This window comes from Colossoma macropomum, unplaced genomic scaffold (genome assembly GCF_904425465.1).
Source record: "Colossoma macropomum unplaced genomic scaffold, Colossoma_macropomum, whole genome shotgun sequence".
Lineage (NCBI taxonomy): Eukaryota > Metazoa > Chordata > Actinopteri > Characiformes > Serrasalmidae > Colossoma > Colossoma macropomum.
Window position 1 is genome coordinate 12,581,120 of NW_023494798.1, and position 20,588 is coordinate 12,601,707.

At 42.0% G+C, this 20,588-nt stretch overlaps 1 protein-coding gene across 2 annotated transcripts in view; it reads left to right on the forward strand.

Moving 5' to 3' along the window:
• igf1ra (insulin-like growth factor 1a receptor) overlaps window positions 1-20,588 on the forward strand; it is a 129,531-nt gene that overhangs the window by 78,726 nt on the left and 30,217 nt on the right. Inside the window, exons 1-2 of one of the 2 annotated variants that reach the window (XM_036585557.1) lie at window positions 10,847-11,324; window positions 17,758-18,061. In XM_036585557.1, coding sequence (XP_036441450.1) covers window positions 17,853-18,061 — 209 coding nt within the window. In that variant the 5' untranslated portion in view covers window positions 10,847-11,324; window positions 17,758-17,852. Of the gene's footprint in view, window positions 1-10,846; window positions 11,325-17,757; window positions 18,062-20,588 lie in introns of those variants that run through there. The other variant, XM_036585556.1, reaches the window with a different exon arrangement.

Here is a 20,588-nt window from a genome sequence, read left to right on the forward strand (position 1 = left end):
ATCAATAGATGTCATCTAGCTGGCTCCCCAAGTGAGGCCATATGTGTATGCAATTAATAAATAAATAAAAACAAATAATAACAATAACAGCACCCCTGCGACCCAGGAGGATAAGCAGCTTAGATGATGAGTGAGAGAGATAAGAACTTCTTAGGAACCTTTTTGTGGTGTGAGCACCCCTGGTCAAAGGACATGTTTCTTGATCTAAGTGAAAATAAATGGATACGCTCTCTACGGAGAACACACCTGCACATTTTAATGCTCAACTACTGTTTACTGGCTGAATTTGACATATGAGGGTGGGGAGGGGGCATAAAATGTGGCCTGTGCAGAAGTCACTTTTTATATTTCATGTTTTATTTTTTCAATATGTTAAATAAATGAAAAGAAACTGTGCCTGAAAGTTTTCTGAACAAAGCACTGTTCTCTGTAGAGGATGTGTTCACTTGTTTTTACTCAGGAAATCAACAGAACATGTCATTTGACTAGGAGTGTTCAAACTTTTGCATGTGACTGTAGTTCAGAGCTGGTGCTGAAGCGGGATGTGGGTGTGATCTGTGCGCGGCTCTTTGTGAAACGGGGCCCGCAGGGTGGTGGGGGGGGGTGTTTGGCTGAGGGGCCCAGGCGGGCGGCACGCCGACCCACTTACCGGTACAGCCGGAGCCTCGTCAGTTACAGTGCACATGAAAGCGGAGAGAAACAAAGGCGGTGAAAGGAGCCGGGCGGCCGGCGCACTCCCAGCAGCTGCTCAGTGTAAAGAGCACTGCAGCACCAGGCTGTTCACCAACACAACAAAAAGAAGCCCACACGCACAACCTTCACTCCTTTATCCCTCTCTTCTCCCAAAATTAAACAGCGTAAATGAGTGGACACGTGCGTGCCCGCGTGTGTGTGTGTCTGGGTAGGGGGTGAGCCAGATGCTGAATGTTAAGTAGTCAGGGATGCCAGACAGAAAGGTGGCAGACGCACACTGACTGCTCAGGGAACAAAAAGGAGAAGAGACAGTAAAGAAGAAGAGAGAGAGAAGAAGAGGGTGGAGAGACAGAGGGAAAGAAAAGGAATATAGTAAGACAGAGAGTTAAGAGTGAGAGAAGGGAAAGAAAAAAGAGAGGAGGGAGAAAAAGAAAGGAAGAAGAGGAAGACAGACAAAAAAGAGAGAGTGAGAGAAGGAAAGTGAGGAGAAGAGAGAATAAAGAGGGAGAGAGACTGAGAAAGAGAGGGAGGGAGGAGAGAGAGAGAGAGACTGCAGGGGGAGTTGAGAGTAGCTGGAATTGTGTGCTGTCAGACGCAGTGCCCTTCACAACCTCCACTGAAGACTCACCTCAGACAGTGAAAACACCTGGACTGCTTCACTGCTGCTGAGGATTTCCCTTCTGTCTCTCTGTGACACACACAGTCTCTCTCTCTCGCACAAGATCTCTCTCACTCTGATAACGCTGCTCTTTTATCAGCAACAAAGCATCTGAACACAAACATACAGTAGAGGCTAACATAGCAAAATATGCTATTCTTTTTAGGACTGTGCAATTTTTGAAGGGCTCATGTCACACATGTTTTGTCCACTTACGTGTTAGAATTAAACAGGCTGTTTTTGCGTCTGGGCCTAATGATACACAGTCATATGCAAAAGTTTTGGTGTCCCAGATCAAATGTTTCTGGCTGAACTGCTTTTTGAATAAGGCACATTAAAGGGCAGCCAATTTAGAGCAGAGCTCATTCACATACAGTTGTATTCAAAAGATGGAACATCCAGTTACATGTTTTGTTCATTTTCTAAGTGAAATTAAGTTTCACACCCTCTACAGAGAACACACTTCTGCACGTTTTAATGCACAACTAATATATTGGGAATTTAATGTATTGGGAAAAATTAAAACATGAAATGTGGCCAGTGCAAAAGTTTTGGCACATTTTATATTTTATGTTTTAGTATTTTTTCCAATTTGTTAAACCCAACAAACTATTAGCATAATGTCACATGTAAGTGTGTTCTCTGTAGAGGATGTGTTCACTTTATTTTCACTTAGAAAATGAACAAAATTGCATTAATGTGCCTCATTCAAAAAGCAGTTCAACCAGAAACGCTCCTTACAACTTCAGTGTGAATGGGCGGGGCTAAGCTGTTGTGGGCGGAATGGGCAGATATAAGAAAATGCATTGATTTTCATGACACAAAAACATTGAATTCAAAACTTTTTTTTTTGCTGCTTAGTTTCCATATATGAACTGTATGGACTGTGGAGAGAATGGTATATTCGGAAACTTTGACAGTGTTTACATACTACTTTTAAATGTCATCTAACTCTTTCATTAAAAAGAAGTCATGACAAATAACAGCCATGACTAAGACACAGTATAAGGTGTGGATCCATCACATCTGGCCTGTATCTAAACTGTTTAATAGGGTTAGTATCAATGCTGTGTCAGATCACTACATCAATACTAGTCATCATCCGCTACTCCTCATACAAGCAGCTCATAACAGTCTGATCAGCCTGAGGAGAGCGACTGTTTTACCTACACGGAAACAGAGCATCACACTCCTCTGCTTTTGACCGCAGACCAAAGACTGCTGCGTCTCCTTCAGTCAATGTAATATACAGATGTCATTTTAAATCCAGATGTACCAGCGGAACGCTGTGCATTTGTGTGTGTGTGTGTGTGTGTGTGTGTGCCGACAGTAGCGCTCTGCTGCAGAGCTCCTGATGACTGCCCACAGAAATAGGGCTTGGCAGACATGAAGCCGTCTGAACCCGGAGACTAGAGAGGCAGTTAGACGCTCACTGTCCCCACACACACATGCACACAGTGCTTTAATAATCCAATGAAGGGAAGAAATATGAAGCTGAAATGGCATTAAAGGTTAAAGAATCTTTGCTGCTGGACTTGAATTGGAATCGTGTAGGCCTTCATTTTGGGCCATAAATGTCAAAGCACAGTCAAAATTTGAGGAAAAACCCCATCTCTATATTAATGCTAAGTTCTGCTAGCATCCATATGGGATTCTATTAGTTTGTTAGTAAGCTAATGGCAATTAGCAACAACATGTTTGGTAGTTCTAGATTAAACACAGACATTTGAAGCTTCTAAAAGACATTCCATGTTTCACTTGAAGCTTGTGACAAACATATTAGCATATGTTTTACCCTGTATCAGTTTTAAAGTGACTCTTTCAGTAAAGAGGCCTGGCATAAAGCTGCTGCCACTGTTTTCCATTTTTAACAACTTATTAATTAAACCGCTGCTGGTGTACACAGTCACTGACGTATCTGGGATTTCCAGAAGGCTTAGAATGGTGTTTTTCCCCACAAAATTGGTCCCGCCTATTGGAAATCAAAACGTAATTGATTCCTCTGTCACTGAGTAAATAACACTGATACATAATATAGTGGGTCAGGCCTTCTCTTCAGATCTTGAAGTCCTAACCAATTCGAGAGCTCACTTAGCTAAATCTACCTAAATACCAGAGACAAAAACAATTCCTGATTGGCCAGTTTTCTGCTGGATGTTTCAAGAATTTAACCATTTAACCGTGTTTCCATCCAGAACATAACAATGGAACAAAAGTTGTAGTGTGATACTTGCAGAGTTTAAAAACAAGAATGATTCTATTGAGACACAAATAAATTAAAAATGACAGGCATTTTTATATTTTTATTTCCCAGAAATCAGTAGGTCTTCTCTGAAGGTCTGAAGGTGTGAGGTTTTTCTTTCCTCTGTTATTTGAGTAGTTGACTAGTCTAGCATGTCTTCTTTGGTTCTTCTCCCTTTGCGCCTTAGGCCCTATTCAAAGTTCTCTCTGCACGATGAACAGTTTATTCTGCTGTGGTGCAATGAAGCAGCAGAATAGAAGTGAATTGTCTGTATGAAACAAGAGAAGCCGTGTTGCCCCCAGCACTTCCTGTAGGGTATTGTCATCGGAAGGGCTGCATGTATCATATGAATAGAGCTGGATATCAATACTTTAATGGCACCAACTGAATTACTTCAGTACTATAGAGTATCAAAAAAATTTCTTTCATTCAAAACCAAATTTCAGTAACTAAGTAGTCAGTCTTAGAACCATCCGTGAACTAGTAAGCATGCATTTTCCAACATCTAGACTGCTGATTGGCTAAAGTAGATTCTGTATGCATGTTATTAACATCAACACTTCTTAGTCTGCATTTCATTATTGTCAGTAAATATACGCATTTCCAGCACCTGAATGTCACCAGCGTCACGTAGCAGTACGAAGTGCAGCTGTACTACATAGAATGTGTTGCATTGAGAGCGCCAATAAACATGAAGCTCAAGTTAATTTTTATGTTGTACTTGTATTAATTCAATCAAAGTAAACTTTCCATATCATTTATGAATGTATCCCGTGGTTTTGAGCTAATAGATACGGGGTGGAAGGAAAAACTAGGTTGGTAACGTTGTCTGAGGTAACAGACGAATAGTATTTGTGTATCTAGAATACTTTAGAATGACTGCCTTTCTTGTTGTAAATTTGAAACTATATGTGATCTACTTTGGCCTTTTGTGGTCTGGTTTTGAGCTTAATTTCATGCAATAATGGCAAAATGCTGAGTAACGCGGTGAGGCGTGCAGAGAAATTGAACAGTGCTCCTCGTTTTTCATTAAAAAACAAAGGGTTGTAATTTTTGGATGCTGCACAGTGTGGTGTATGCGGTGTGCCTTGGCCTTCATACTCATTTCTGGTTTAAGCTGTACCCAACAACATAAACAACAAAAATCCATATCGATATTTTTTTCCTCATCAGTATTATTGTTGCATAATAATTGTCTTCGAAACAAAACCTTGTATCTCTAAAATTGTAACTTTACAAGAAAAGGAAAAAAACGTTCCTTGCTTTTAATCTGTGTTTATATAACAAGATGTTTGGATCATTTCTATCAGTCCATCATCATTTTCAAGTAGTGTAAAAAATTTAAACTGAAGAAATGGAGAGATAAGGTTCTGATCTAACAGCAACAATATCCTAATCACTATAAACTGGGATCAATAATCCCAATCACAGACTCTGTCAGAATAATCTCAGTTGCTGTTTCTACTTGGTCATACCTGCAGAGAGCCTGTGGCAGCAGAATAAACTCAAAGCCCCGTCAGCCAGCAGCCCGCTCTGCTGCCAGGAAACCCCCTGCATCTAATAAAGCAGATCTGGGAAGTGGAGTATTTTTAGCAGCCGCTCACACTGAGGGGGAAATGCTGGCGAATCTGTGGAAATGGAGAGGAAAAAAAAGCCCACTTTATTTGCATTAGCTTGTTGGTGGCATGCGTTCAGCACTGCAGCTCTGGCCCTCTGCGTGTCTCTGTAGGGCTGCTCCGCCGGCACACTGCTTGGCATGAGGCTGGCACCAATTTGGCCTGGAAGTTAAATTTTCAGCGGCCTGAGCAGATCAGCATTTGGGGCAGAGCACAGACTGACCACTCGCTATCAAATCAGCTAATATACGAGGTGTGAACAAGCATGAGTGATGTATCGATCTGAAGGTGCCGATTTGATTTTACAGTGTTAAAGCCAATTATAATGCAGTTCTGTGCAAAAGTTTGGGACCTGCCAGTCAAATGACATGTGAAAATAAGTACACATCTTCTACAGAGAACATACCTCTGCACATTTTGATCTTTAATATTTAATATGTTAATGCACAATTACTGTGTACTTGCTGAATTTTTACTTACAGGAAAAAAATTATATTTATATTTATTTATAATTATATTTATTTACTTCTTTACTTTTATTTATTTTACTTTCATCATGAAATTTATACAGAATGTAAAGGACAATAGGCATTTTCAAATTATGTCAAAAACTGAAAAAATAAAAATAAATTATATATATATATATATATATATATATATATATATATATATATATATATAAATGAATGTGAAAAAAATAAATAGTAAAAAAAATAAATATCTCAGGTGTATTATTTTTAATAATCTGTATTTTACTCCACTGTGTAAATAGTTCCTGAAATTAAAACCTTCTTACTTTATGTGCCTGATCATTATTAAATAATGTCATACTATACCAGTTAAAAAACAAAATCCATGTTTTCTCATATTCTTCTATCAAAATGTAGTGATTTTTGTCCACCTCTAAAACCACTTCTGATTTTTGATGACGTCACTGTTGGGGTGTATCGAGGCCAACAAGTTGATTTGATTCTCAATACTGTATTCACGGTTTGGTATTCTCAAAATAGTTTGGCATTATGAAAATAATTGCTGTAATTATGTTGTTGCACAACTTGCTAACGACGCTAGAGCTGGAGTGCTGGAGTGGGTTGTTGATCATTGCTGCTGAGCATTTGCAAACTTTGATGTTCGAACAGTGTAACATCATTAGATGGCATAAGTGTGTAATGATGCACACTGTCACCGTTGAGCATTGTGATATCATAGTATCATGATGTATTGTTACACCCCTGATCACCATGCAGGCGAGAAAAAATAATATTAACCAATAAAATCATGTTTCACCTTCCACTCCCACCTAGCATCAAGCAAAAACTCTCGGCTAGCTCAGCAACCCTCCCTGACGCTGTATTTCACTCAGAAAAAAGTGTTTAGGCGCCTATGAAAGCTATTTAAAAAGCTACTTAACTGGACAGTGATCATTTATTTGCTTAGAAAGCATTTATATTAGAATACGTTCAGATAACATTAATAGAGTAAGTAGTCATTTCAAGTCAAGTCAAGAGGCTTTTATTGTCGTTCCATCTATGTACAAGTACACGGTGGAGCAAAATTATCTTCCTTCAGGAACAACATGGTGCAACATGGAACAAAATAGACAGTACAAAGTGCAAACGTAAGTGTGCAAAACATTAAACTAGAAACAATACAATAAATACGATAATTAAAACAGACACAGTAAACAGACAGGACAGTGCAGCACCATCACAGCATTCAGTAGTAATTTGTATGTATGTCAGTGTCCACTCCTCTCCTGAAGAAGCCCCAATATTACTTACAGTTATCATCCAGTTCCTGGATTGGCTAGTTAGCAATTCATTATGTTAAACCAAACACGCTGGTGATGGAATTGAACAAAATCCGTATGATGGCTGGAGGCATCCAGGAGAAATCTAGAACCAAACTGTGTTCTTCAAACTAGCTCACCACATCTCAACTACTCTTCTGAAAACAAGAAATGCTTCTTATTATTTACTGTTCATTTGCATCTATTCAATGGTAATTTTACTAGCAGAAAACACACTCACTGCCCAGATAATTGGTTTTAAATGCAGCTAAGACTTTTGCACAGTTCTTTAGATCATAGTGCAGAAGGTAGATGCATTATAACTTCCCATTCATTGCCTTTAAACATAATTCTGAATCATACCTGAACAAATCAAATTGAATTGTGGTAAAAATTTTAGATTTCATTCTGCGTTGATTTGTTTCCTTGAATCATAATCAGCTTGTTGTGAGGGATTTACACACCTGGTTGGTAGTGAGCTTTCTGGAGGATGGCAGGTTGATGACGGGAGAGGTAAAGAGAGAGAGAGAGAGAGATGGTGGAACGTTCCGTGCCAGTGAGCGCAACCTGTTTTTCACAAACGTGACAGCCGAAATCAGAGACCTGGGATGAACTGAGAGAGAGAGAGAGAGAGCGAGAGAGCCCTCCCTGCCTTAATGGAAGATGTGGCTGCTGTCTAGGGATGAGCATCCACAACCCGCAGATATGACACACTCTCACAAAAACACACACTACACACACACACCATGCACACATGACTGAGTGGAATCAGTGTGTGTCTGAGTGCCTCTTCTTCAGTTAATTTTTAGTCTGTACACTGTGTTGGAAATCTGTCTCACTGTTCTTCACTAGCCTCCGTGTGAGCGACTATTTGGAACGGAAATATCTTTAGCGAATACCTTTAAAGATCTGGTATGATGTTATTTTAAGCAGCCGTCTTATCGGCTATGATTGATGACATTGATGCTCTGTGTGTTGAGCAGTCCTCATTACGCACTCTCTGAGCACAGAGCTCACTCTTTTACATGTGAAAGTGCCAGCCGGAGGATCCTGCACTGTCATGAGTTCCTCACCAGTATAGTGAGAGTGTGTGTGTTTAAGGAGTTCCTCCACAGTGCATGTTGTGTGTGTGTGTTTTACTACTCTGTAGTCTCTTTATCTCTCTCTCTCTCTTTCTCATATTACCAGTGGTACTGATATGAGATATGATAAACGTATGTAAACTCTCCTCCTTAACAGCAAACTGCAGTCTTTCCTAAGGCTACAGGAGGGGCCCCTCAGCTTTATTGCACAATATATTTAAACAAACAATACGCAAAGTTTAGCCGCAGATACAAAGAGAATGGAAGGAAGTGCATGTGTGTATGTCTGTGCTTGTTTTCAAACATTTTCAGGACAAAAACGTCCTGACTTTGTAAGAAAACCACAGAGGACACAGAGGGTTTTTTTTTGCCTGAAAAAACAAAGATAACCTACAACAAGGTTCTGTTTTACAAAACCTACATACTTCTTTTCTTCTACTTCTTCTTTTCAAGGGCAAACAATTAATTGGTCAAGGTTAGGTTTAGAGTTAGGCTTAGAGGATTTATACACGTAAATAGTTATATGAGACACACACACATATTACAATTACAAATATGTATGTAAAGGTAAAGGACATTTAACACAGACGTGTCCTGAAGTGTCCTTAACAACGTCCTGAGTCCATGTTTCAGATAAAACATTAACGAAAATCTACAGCACTTATTCTTACCATGTTTGCATTGATGTGTGATTCTATTTAACATCTCATGCTTGAAACATGCTTTTTCATAAGTCATCCATTATAAGTTATGAAATTTGTACATGTACAACACTCTGTTAGTTCAACAGACTGTTTTTTTTAATTTCCTGAAGAGCATGGGGGGACAATCTCATTCTTTTTCTTCTTTATTTTTTATTTTCAATGATATTTTGTTATTGACTGACAAGGTTGCTTTAACAGCACAACTGTGTTTTCCAGATTATACACTAAAAGAAAGTTATTCATTAAAAAAGGATGTTTGAATTATATCAATAGAATATCTCTCGTGACATCATATCATTAGTGTGGATGCAAGTTAACCACGTTTTGTAAATTTGCTAATTCTATGTTTTAAAAAACTGTTGCCCAATTACCTCAAATTTTTACAAATAAGCTTTGTATAAAAAAAGATATTGTTTCTAAGATGGGTTGACATATTTTTGAACAGTTAAATCCATGTTTTCAAAGATCCAGTGTTGAAAAATTCAAAAAGAAGGGCTAGATGGCAACCCAATCGTGGAGTTCCACATACTGACAGAGTATAAAAACAAACTCGTGCATGTGAGAAACAAAGAATCATAGTCTTCCTGATGAGTGAATCTTCTCTAGGCTGAACAGTGACTGACTCCTCAGCCTCTGTCGACTACACTGTGCAGTTAATGCTTTCCCACTCTTGAAGCTGTCCTGCCTCCGTGAGGCACCATGACAAGACTGCCGTTTTTTCCCACTGATCTTCACTGCTGAGGCAGGTTCAGTCAGGCCGAGCTGTCAGCCATGCAGGCAGTGGTGTAAGCGTCTCTCTCTCTCTTTGTGGTTTTACTGGGTGTCTGCAGCGATGCACGCACGGCCTCTCTGGGGGGTTTGGGTTACCGGATGATGATGAGGAGGAGGATGTGGTTTGATGGACGGAGACTGGGGTCACACCGCCTGGGTCCTGTAGTGGTGGAAGCTACCGCTACACTGTAATAAGTGATTTGATGTTTTATCTTAAATTAGGTAACCAGGCCTTAAAGGAGTGGTTCAAATAATCATATTTACACTGTTTTCTGCATAGCTCAAATGTGGTCTATCAGCCAAGACACTGTTGGTGTCCAGATTTAGCTTTTGGTGCTGAAACTACAGATCTAACCTTACTAACAAACACTGGAAGTCAATAGTCACCCAAATCTTTTCCATAAATACAAACACAACAGGTGTTATCTAAGTGGCTGCCTACAATGATGAAGTTTGGTTCATTTGTTAGAGTTCACAGTAAGTCATACTGTCTCTGAAACCACATCAAGAAGACTGCACAACCTTAGCAAAGATCTGGATGCAGAGTGGGTTGAGAGAAGTTTTGGGGATGTATTTAGAGAAAAGACTTGGGTATCTGTTAGCCACATTAGCATATTTCATGTTCAGTGAACTCAAACATTTAAGGCAGCCATGTCACTTTTACAAGTCAAGACTCAAATCTTCTATCGGGTTTACCAGTTGATGCTCTCTGTAGACGACGTCTGGTAACCTGAGATAGGATAAGAATACAAACACACAGATGATCACAGAGGTTTAGAACTTGCATGCTTGGCAGATGGAAAGGAGTATTACGTGATGGATACAGCCCTTATATTCTGTTATCTGGCAAATAAGTTCAGACAACTTGTTTCAGCCACTTGCAGTACTAATCCACCCTTGAAGAGTTCCCATGTGGGTCAAAGCAGATGTTGAGAAGGGTACTCGTAAAAGACCGAGACCAGCAATTATAATCAAGTCTCAGTGTTATGGCTGGACTTTTGTGTTTACATGTAAGTTTTTCAAGGTCATTTTCTTAGACAATAGACCTTATAGTCACTCAGAATTTCAGAAACAGGCAAATGCCATGGCCTTAATGAGAAGTGTGAAGAGTGATTGCATAAAACCATCTGTTGCTGCTAGCCGGACAAAGCTATGTAAGCTGGCCATATATATAATTTGTTTTTTTTTCCAGTACAACGTTTCTGAAGTCCTCTCTGCTGAACAGTGCTGCATGCTTTATACTGGTCGTAGATTCTTTAGAGAGGAGGAGAGACAGTGAGGACACTGCGGCTGTAAAATGCATTCATGTCAACAGCTGTGACATTTTTGGCTGTTTGTAAGGATGTTGCAAGGCATTGTTTTTCGAATGTTTAATTTATTTTCTCCCTCTTGAGCATCGCGATGCCAAAAATTCCGGTCGGTCTTTGTAAGTCAGACGGGCGACTTCTCTGTTGCTTTGTGTCCAGTCTGTGGTCAGCAACGTTTCACCCGTCCGTGTCTGAGGCGGTGAAGCCCGTTGGGCTGACTGTCTGGAGAGAGAGTGTGTGTGTGTGTGTGGGTGTGTGGTGAGCGCTGTTGGAGCGCCCTCCTCCGAGCCCCACACTGCGGAGGACTTGTTTACCACGTTTCTACTGCATTCTCAATAACATGCCAATCATCCGGGACCTGCCCCAGTGCTCAGTGATTGGTTCAGCGCGGACATTCCTCTCTCGGCCCCGCCCCCTCCAGATGAGTGATCGGAAGTCGAGCTGGTTGAGATTCAGCTGCTGGTACTTTACAACGCAAATGACCTCTCTCTCTCTCTCTCTCTCTCTCTCTATATATATATATGTGTGTGTGCGCGTTAGAATCTTACACCGATGTGTAGCCCCCCCAACACACACACCTACATGCTAACTGGTCATCTTCAGGCAGATGTCTCCAGCCTCCCGTGTTTACATGTTGTAAATGACACGCTGCATGTACTGAACGGGTATTTTCCTCCTTGTGTATTCTAGGGCTCTTTATATTAACACGTTGTGAAAATGACCGAGATGTGTGTGTTCAGAGACGCTGTGTCCGACTCGTTATTAGCAGGTTATGGCGGACTATAGGCGAGGTGGACCTCTGTAGTACTGTGATGTGCGCGTGCACACGCAGCCTGGGCGGGGTGATATGGCCGCCTCTGTGTGTGTGTGTGTGTGTGTAAACACTGGAGTAAGAGCATATACAGCGGTGGTCTCTCGGAGCTGCTTATCAGAGAAATGCGGATTGTTTCAGTAATACGACTGTATTTCTGTGATAACTGCTGTTCATTCGTGCTTAATCATATTCGGCCGAGAGGAAAAGAACCGCGCCTCGCGCATCCTTATCAGACGGTGTTTTTCCCGCCACACCGCCTCAGTTAGACACAGTGATGGGGGTGCGGGGGCAACACGGCTGAGTGGACGCTGGAGGGTGTCCAGTGTGTGTGTGTGTTTAGGTTAGGTTCACGGTGTGGGTGGGCTCTGTGGCTGTGGTGGGCTGATAGCGCGGGTTTTAGTCTCGCCATGCGGCGGAGGCGCTGGGCTGGTCTGTCGGTGTGCAGCTGTCCAGCTTGGTCCAGTGATTAAACACTACTGTTGGTGCAAAATTATTCTGTGCGTGTGTATAAGATTTGTAGGGTCTCTGTGTGACGCACGGTGGTCGGTGTTTCACCCAGGAACACTTCGGATGACGCACGTCATGGACTCGAATTTTCTTCGCGACCCTTTAGCTGCGAAAAGATCATTGAAAAACTCACCGTGTGATGGCAAACAGCAGCGTTTTATTCAGACTGACTGAATAAGCCACATTCTGTTCAGTTCAGCTGGTAATGTTCTGTAAGAACGTCAGAAGAACATCTGAAATTGTATTACCTTCACTCTGCTCGTCATGTAGTCATACAAATGGAAAATGAAGCAATGAACCACGTTATGTCTTTTTTTCTGTTTTTTAGGAATTATATGTCGAAGCACTTTATGCTCATATGCACATCTGGTCTCCGCCCCCTCCAGTGTCCTGAACCTTGTTGTTGTGACTGGTGCCGAGAACAAGTGGATTACCATTCTTCTCCCTGATTATACTCTTGCTCAGAACATTCTGGGCATTCTTTACACAGTCCACTGCTAAAACGGCCACCAGAAGCCCAGGAAACAACATCCAAGTGTGTCAGTGGGCTCCTGCCAGGCCACTAACACTATGTTTTTACAATCCTCCTTATTTCCTGCGCCGGCTCTGAGGGATATTGTACTGAGGTGGCTGGAAGAGTCCCTCGCGCCTTTCGCTTGGTGCGCTGCAGAGGAGAGCGTGTGTGCCGCTCTTCACATTGCAGATATTTGGAGTGCAGCAGGGGCAGCGTCTGTGTGCTGTCTGACCAGTCTGTTTTCAGAGAGAGGAGGGAAGGCGGTGCTCCTCAGTGCAGGGTGTGTGTGCACGTATGCAAGTTTTTGTTTTCTCTGCAGTGCCAGTCAGACAGGGCAGCGAGGAGGAGTTCTTGCACAGATAAACAGACAGGAGCCATCTCTTCAGGTCATGTCTATGTTCCCAGCAGGCCACGGGTCTTTGAGCAAACAGCCTCACCGCAGCCAGACGCTTCTGTCTCCTCTCAAGCCCTGCATGCTGGCCAGTGAGGGCACTGTGCAAATGATGCTTCATTTCAGCTTGCGTTCCTTTTGGTTTGCTTTTAATGGGTGATGCTGTGTATATAGTGCCTGTGGTGCATTTCTTTAGATACGTCTTGCGTAGCCTAAGAGAACATTAAAGGCTTGCTCTATTTATTTAGCCTTTTTTAGCGATATGTAGATATGCTGCACCAGAATGGCAATTATGCCTTATAGATTAGACCAGAGGTGTCCATTTCTGGGCCTAGAGAGCCCTAGTCCAGCACAGTTTGGTGACTTCATTGCTTTAACACCTGATAACTACCTGCTGAGCTGTATCAGGTTTTCTTGAGGTGGTGTTAGTTCAGCCTGTGTTAGACTAAGGCCTGCCAGGACCAGACCTGGACAAAAGTGGCCTACACAACTACTAAACCTGTCAACTAATATTAAATCACTTGCAGAGAAATCACCAAACTCTGCTGGACTAAGGCCCCCCAGGACCAGAGCTGTACACCTCAGGCTTCCCATTTAGAAGGTCCTCATTTGCACATATTTGTCACCGTCAAAGCGATATGTTCTTTTGCAACCTTGTGTCCTCGGTGATCTCCATCCATTTCTTCCCTGAGAGCTGCTGCCTGGCCGTGGCCTCTCTGACCACTTCGGACTTCCTTGTTAGGCAGTGGGCTCTTTGTACGGACGGGTGGAACCCTGCCGTTCCTGGCATAGCAGTGTGTGGAGCATGGTCAGGTGGAAATAGGCCCATGCTCCCAAGCTGCCTAAAAATAAAGGAGCAGGCCATCTCTTGCTGTGGGTTTGTGTTTGGTCGCCATGGGAAATGAGGTCGACTTACAGTGCATGATCTGTGAAACGGGACATTCTCTCTCTCTCTCTCCCTCCCTCCCTCACACCCCCATTTTTCCCCTCTTTGCTCAGTGGAAGGTATGCACGTTTGAGATTTTTTCCCCATCAAAGAATCTGTGGAAGTGGCGAGGAGCTTTTGTCGGTGTGGGATGAGAAGCAACTTGAGTTTGCCTGGGCTGCCCCCTTTTGGTGGAATTCCAAGCAGCCATGCGGTCTCTTCCCATCCCTTCCCCCTCTCTCCTCTGCAGCAGTGCCACTAATCTGCAGGTCAAGTGTTACAGTGGGAAGCCCTTACCTTCATCCTGGCTTTTTGAGAGTTCAAAGGTTGCTCAACTGTGGGTGAGGAGTGAGATATTGCAGGGGAAGAGGCGCGAGTGCTCAGTCGCTGTTGGAATTAGAGCTGGAAAGCGTGCAGCTATTAATAGCCCATAAAAGGGCCATATGGCTATTTAAGGAAAAGCAGCTCTCATTTACCGGCCTTCACTTTGTCTGCTATGTACATACGTACCAGACTGTCTTCAGTATCACAGCCATTGATTTATTCCCATACAAAGTGTAAAAAGGCATTTGACAAAGGCGACTAGCATCTGCTTTATCTCATAAGGAGAGGTGGCAGATTTAAAAACAAGCAAAGTTGTAACTCGAATGAACCTTATTATTATTCCTTTTTGGCCAGTTCTTTGGGCAGTCAAGTAGGATTTTTTTCCTACTCTTACCTCTTACAGAATGTTCCAGTAATTCCACCTCGTCTTAGCGTGGCTTGTGATCCGGCAGAATGTGTGAAAGAATGCAGAGTATTTGGGAAAATGGCAGGAGTGGGACAGAGGAGAGAGAACAGAGCCTGTGGCCAAAGGGGCTGCTGGCACAGGGAGGTTTTGTCTTAGGGAGGGAGTAGAGAGGAAAGATTTAAGTGTAAGGTTAGTCAGGGTACGAGATATTATGTGAAATATTTACGGCCAAATTATACTGAGCAGTTCCTCTTTGCTAGGGTAGAAAGTATGTGGGGGTCTGTTAAATGTATCTTCCTGAGAAAGACGTGCACACATACACACATGCACACAGAAACAGATGGCTTAACCAGTATTAATTACAGCACTAAACGCAGTGGTCACGTTTGCCCTGTAATGTCTGGCCGAATGGTTCAGGCTCATAAATAAAGCAGGGGAAATGTTTCATTCAGACGCGTCTTTGGCCATGCCTCTCGGGTGTGCCACACACAGTGCCAAGATCCCGTTGCCAGGCAACCACGACTGCCGGCTCTCTTGCTGCTGTCCTCTTATGGAGCCGCCGTTCCAGCTCAAGGCATCCTGTGATGCAGTCTGCTTACATGTGCTCTACGTTCTCATCAAGCATACTGGGATGTGAAGGCATTCAGCCTGCTCCAGACTTTCATTGCCACTGCCGATTACGGCTGCATATCATTCTGAATTTTTCAATATCAGTACTGATACCTTGACGTCAAGAACAATCATGAACAGCACTTTTTGTTGGGGATGCAGCGAAATGGGAATTGTTGGCTGATGCCAATATCCGTTATTTAATGTGTACATATCTGCTGATGCCATTGCTGAGACAGAAACAGCTATAAGATGTAAAAAGAGAGAAATCTAGCATTTACTTACATTTACTTTTGTAAAGGTAAAAATGCAGTAAAATTAATAAAGTGCAGATATTTTAGCACAAATAAACATAAACATCTGCCCAGTGCATTTTTTATGCAAAGATCTGTCGACATCATTGTGCATCGCTTCTTTTTCTGTACCTAACAATACTGAAAAACTTTGTTTCATGAATTAAGCCAGTTTTTTTGTATTTAAAATAAGATACAGAAAAGTTATTGTTAATGATGAATATGAAAGTAAAATCCTGGCTAAATGAAGCTTTTGACTTCTTTTGTAAAACTTGCGAAGTCCGTTCAGTTCAAGAATTCACGTTGGTTTAGTGTTTTCCTCTACATTTATGAGATGTTATTTTAATCTACAGTTTAGAATTAGCATGCTTATTGGCAGGGATGTCTGTAGAGATTTATGGATAGTATGGCTTAGCCTTTACTAGGGGTGAGGGGGGCAACAACTATTGGTTTAAACTCAGAATGTACCCCCTAAAACGGGCCCATCAGCGCCCCTTCTTATTGGCTCACTGATGCTGATAAGACTGACTACTTAGGTGTCAAAATTTGGCAACAAATTCCATTTTTGAGTTTTTTTGATACTTGATATTAAGAAAGCAGTTTGTTTAATGCCTTCAAAGTATTGAATTTTGATACGCAGCCTCAGGGCTGGTTAGCAGCGGCAGCTCGGGCCTGCCCTCCCTCATGCCTCTCCTGTTACCCACAGGGCCTTTCTCTCCCTACAGCTCAACACGAGTCAGTGTGTTGGAATGCTGCATTTATTGATCCCACGTTTGGAGACAATGTGTCCGGGTCCCTCCACTCTCATTACTAAACGCCAAGTGTGTTCAATAAGATTTGTTGCCGAAAGCCTAATTTAAAACACACCCCGTTTTTTTTTCTCTCTCCACACACTCGTTTTACTGCTGAGTTTCTCATGCTCACGACGGAAGCTGATCTCTCTTGGATGCGAGTGAGATGGAGCTCCATGTGAGCGCCTGGAAGCCGGATCATCTGTGTTTTGGGTTACATCGCCGTGTCGTCTAACCCCTTCAGCAACAACACAGAACTGTTGTTCAAAAGCTTTTTACCAGATTCTCGACTGCTCGTAGGAAATGATGATCTTGCAGGGCTCAGAGACAAAAGACAGATTTGGTTTAAACAAAGCTGGTGCAGAAACGGCTCTTTGTTCAAATATGAATTTGATCTTGTAATTAGATGCAACACCTGTGGACATTTAGCAATGGTAGAACATTGCGTTCTTGTGCTTTATAGGCTGTTGAACTGTCCTTAAAACTCATAAAACAAAAGGGTTCTTGTAAGAGGTGCTTTACTGGGATCTGGATGAAACCATTTAAGAATAAGAAGCTTTTTCCTTCTGGTTTTTTGTAGGGTCCATTTCAAATGGCTTTGGTGCAGAACCTCAGATCCATACCTACAGCTTTTAATCCCTCCATTGAACACCAAAGACATAAAATTCCCTGAACTACACTGTTGCTAGCATTCTGGATTTTCCTTTCCGCCTCTCCCTCTCTCTTTCTCCCTCTTATTCTCCCTCCCAATTCCCTTAATAGTCCCTAACTGTAATAATATTTATCTGTAGTCAGGCCAGGCTGCAGTTTACTAACAAGGCTGGCATAGAGCAGCGCGAGGCCCTGCGCAAACATCCCAAACGGCCTGACTCCAGCTTCCACTTCCTCCCTCCCGCCCCCTGCTCCTTCAGGACCGTTTTACAGGCCACTAATCTGGCACTCTGGGTGCCCTCTGACCTCCACCAAGCTAAACACACACATGCACACATTAAGCTCAGAGGCTAATCGTTGTCTTGCAACCGCTCCACTCCCCTGTGTGCTGTGTGATATACCATAGATCTAATAACAAGGCACTTATTGGACTGTTTTAGCTCTCAGGTTACTGAGGTCCCTAAATGTATTTCAGCCTTTTCATTAGCACTGCTTAGAGCTATCAGGCAGGAGTAATGAACTCAAACCCTGAACCCTGTTTTTCCCTGTTACGTGCAAATGCATGATGTCTCTTTGACCCAGCTGTCTGGTGTCTGTATTTAGGATGCACTCTTTTCTTTTCATCTGCCGCTAATCTGCTCTCTTTTGTGCGTGTTTATTTGCTCTCCAGAGTGCCCACCCGAATGTGAGCGGCGGACGTGCACGGATAACAAGGAGTGCTGCCACCCACAGTGCCTGGGGAGCTGCACTGAACCTGACAACGACATGGCCTGTGCCGCCTGCCAACACTACTACCACGAGGGTCGCTGTGTGCCCGACTGCCCACCGGGCACCTACCGCTTCGAAGGTTGGCGCTGCATCACTATGGAGACATGTGCCCGGGTGCATCTGCCCAGTGAGGTGGACTTCGTCATCCACAATGGCGAATGTATGCCCGAGTGCCCGCCCGGATTCACCCGCAACGAGAGCCAAAGGTGCTATTTTCTTCATTCACGTGTGCTCTTGCTCTTAAGTTGAAGGTGTGAGAATCCTGAAACTGGAGCTGATAATTATTACAATCACATACAAAACCTAGAAAACCACCATACATATTACATGTTTTGTTAGAGAAATAATTACACATCCTTTACTGTGAACATACAAATATGTCATATTTTAGTGCACAAATTCTGTTTATTTGCTGAGCTGAAAATATTTGAAAAAAATTAAACTTTTGATGAAACATTTTATGTTTTATTTTTTCCAATATGTAAGTTTAGCAAATAAACAGTAATAGTGCATTAACATGTGGAGAAGTGTGTTCTCTGTAGAGGATGTGTTAACATATTTTCACTTAGACAATCAACAAAGTGTAGTTTGCAACTGTATATGCCATTCCTAATGCTCAGTTTTACGTCTTGACAAGTATTTTGAATCGGGTGCATAAAATAATAAAAAGGTTGGTATATTGCATGAAATGCTGGTTATATAGTGCCCTCCACAAATATTGGCACCCCTGGTGCTTGCTTACTGTGAAATTCTTTATTGTTTATTTTTTGGTCTTTCATTCAAAATACCAACAAAAATCTAGCCTTTATTTCAAGTACAACGATTGAAAGAAAAGACCCATCCAGGGTGTCTCCTGCCTTCCGTCTAATGAGTGCTGGGATAGGCTCCAGCAGCCCCCCTGCGAACCAGGAGGATAAGCGGCTTAGACGATGAGTGAGTGAGTGAGTGATTGAAAGAAAAAAGAAAATGGAAATAAAATATTGAGTATTTAAAGGAAATAAATATTTTCACAAATCTATGTGTGTCACAATTGTTGGCACCCCTAGAAAGTCTTAGGAGTAAAATCTAACATTCCCATTCATTTCTTTATATTTTAAAGTTCACCTGAGCGATAAGGAACATTTAAACAGTCAGTAATGACTTCCTGTTCCACTGGGGAATATATATGAGATGAAACACAGGCCAGTTGCCCTCAGTCATCTATCACTATGAGAAAGACCAGAGAAAACAGCAGTGATGTGCAACAAAAGGTTGTTGAGCTGCACAAATCAATAAATGGCTGCAAGAAAATATCTAAAAAGTTGAAAATGGCCATTTCCACTATCAGGGCAATAATAAAGATGATTTAAACAACTTGAGACGTTAAGAATCTGCAGGAAAGATGTGTGTCTATGTTGATCCCATGCTAAGTGAAGAAGATGGATTGAGTCACGATAGAATCTCCAAGGATCACAGCTGGAGAATTGCAGACATTAGTTGGGTCTTGGGGTCAGAACGTCTCCCAAACTACAATCAAACACCACCTACATAACCAGACGTTGTGTGGGAGGGTTGCCAAAAGAAAGCCCCTGCTGTGAAGAGCCAACTCCAGCGGCTACAGATGTTTCTGAAACTTTGAGTGGGACTGTGTTCTATGGTCAGTTGAGACCAAAATACGCCTGAGGTAAGTTTGGCGTGGACACAAACATAGCCAGAAAAGTATCTTACCTCCACTGTGAAGTATGGTGGTGGGTCTGTCATATTGTGGGGCTGTTTTTCTTCTGAAGGCCCTGTATGATTTATTCAGATAAGTACCAGCAGAAATAAAATCAAAACCTGACTACCTCAGCCAGGAAGCCTAACCTGGGCTGTGGTTGGATCTTTCAGCAGGACAATGATACAAAGCACACCTCAAAATCAACACAAAAATAGTTATCTGACCACAAAATTAAGGTTTTGTCATGGCCACCCCAGTCCCCTGACCAAAACCCCATAGAAAACATGTGAGCTGAGCTGAAGAAGAGAGTCCACAAGGGTGGCTTTCAGAATCTCAAGGTTCTGGAGAGGTTCTGTATGGAGGAATGGTCTCAGATCACTTGCCATGTGTTCTCCAGTCTCATTAAGCAATATAGGAAAAGACTCGCAGCTGTTAGCTTTGCAAAGGGAGACTGCACAAAGTATTAAACAAAGGGGTAGCCGTAATTGTGACACACACAGATTTGAGGAAAAAATCATTTCATAATAAGATTTCTGTTTCTATTTCAATCATTGTTCTTCAAATAAATGTTAGATTTTTGTTAATATTTTGAATGAATGATCAAAAGGATTAGCAATAAAGAATGTTTTTACAGCCTGTTTTGCATGTTTACCGGGGTGCCAATATTTGTGGTGGGCAGTGTGTGTGGGGAAAAAATATATGAAAATATTTTATATAATACATAAAGAATGTATGTAAAAATAGCTTCCTACCTATCTAGCAAACTAACACGTCTGACACTGCAAATTGTGCTGATTTGTGCCGTTATGTGTGGAAGGCTAGATATCGTCTCCCTCGTTATCTACCCAAAAGGTGCACGTTGCCACCTAGTGTAAACTATTCATTGTTGAAGCCTTTATTGCTAATACAAGACTGAAGAACAGAACATCATAGTAGTTTTCACATTAATACGTCAAAGGCACTTTATCAATATCAAAAAATACATTTTCTTTTAATCAGAATTGTTATTTCTATTGATCACCCAGGCCTAATTCCAA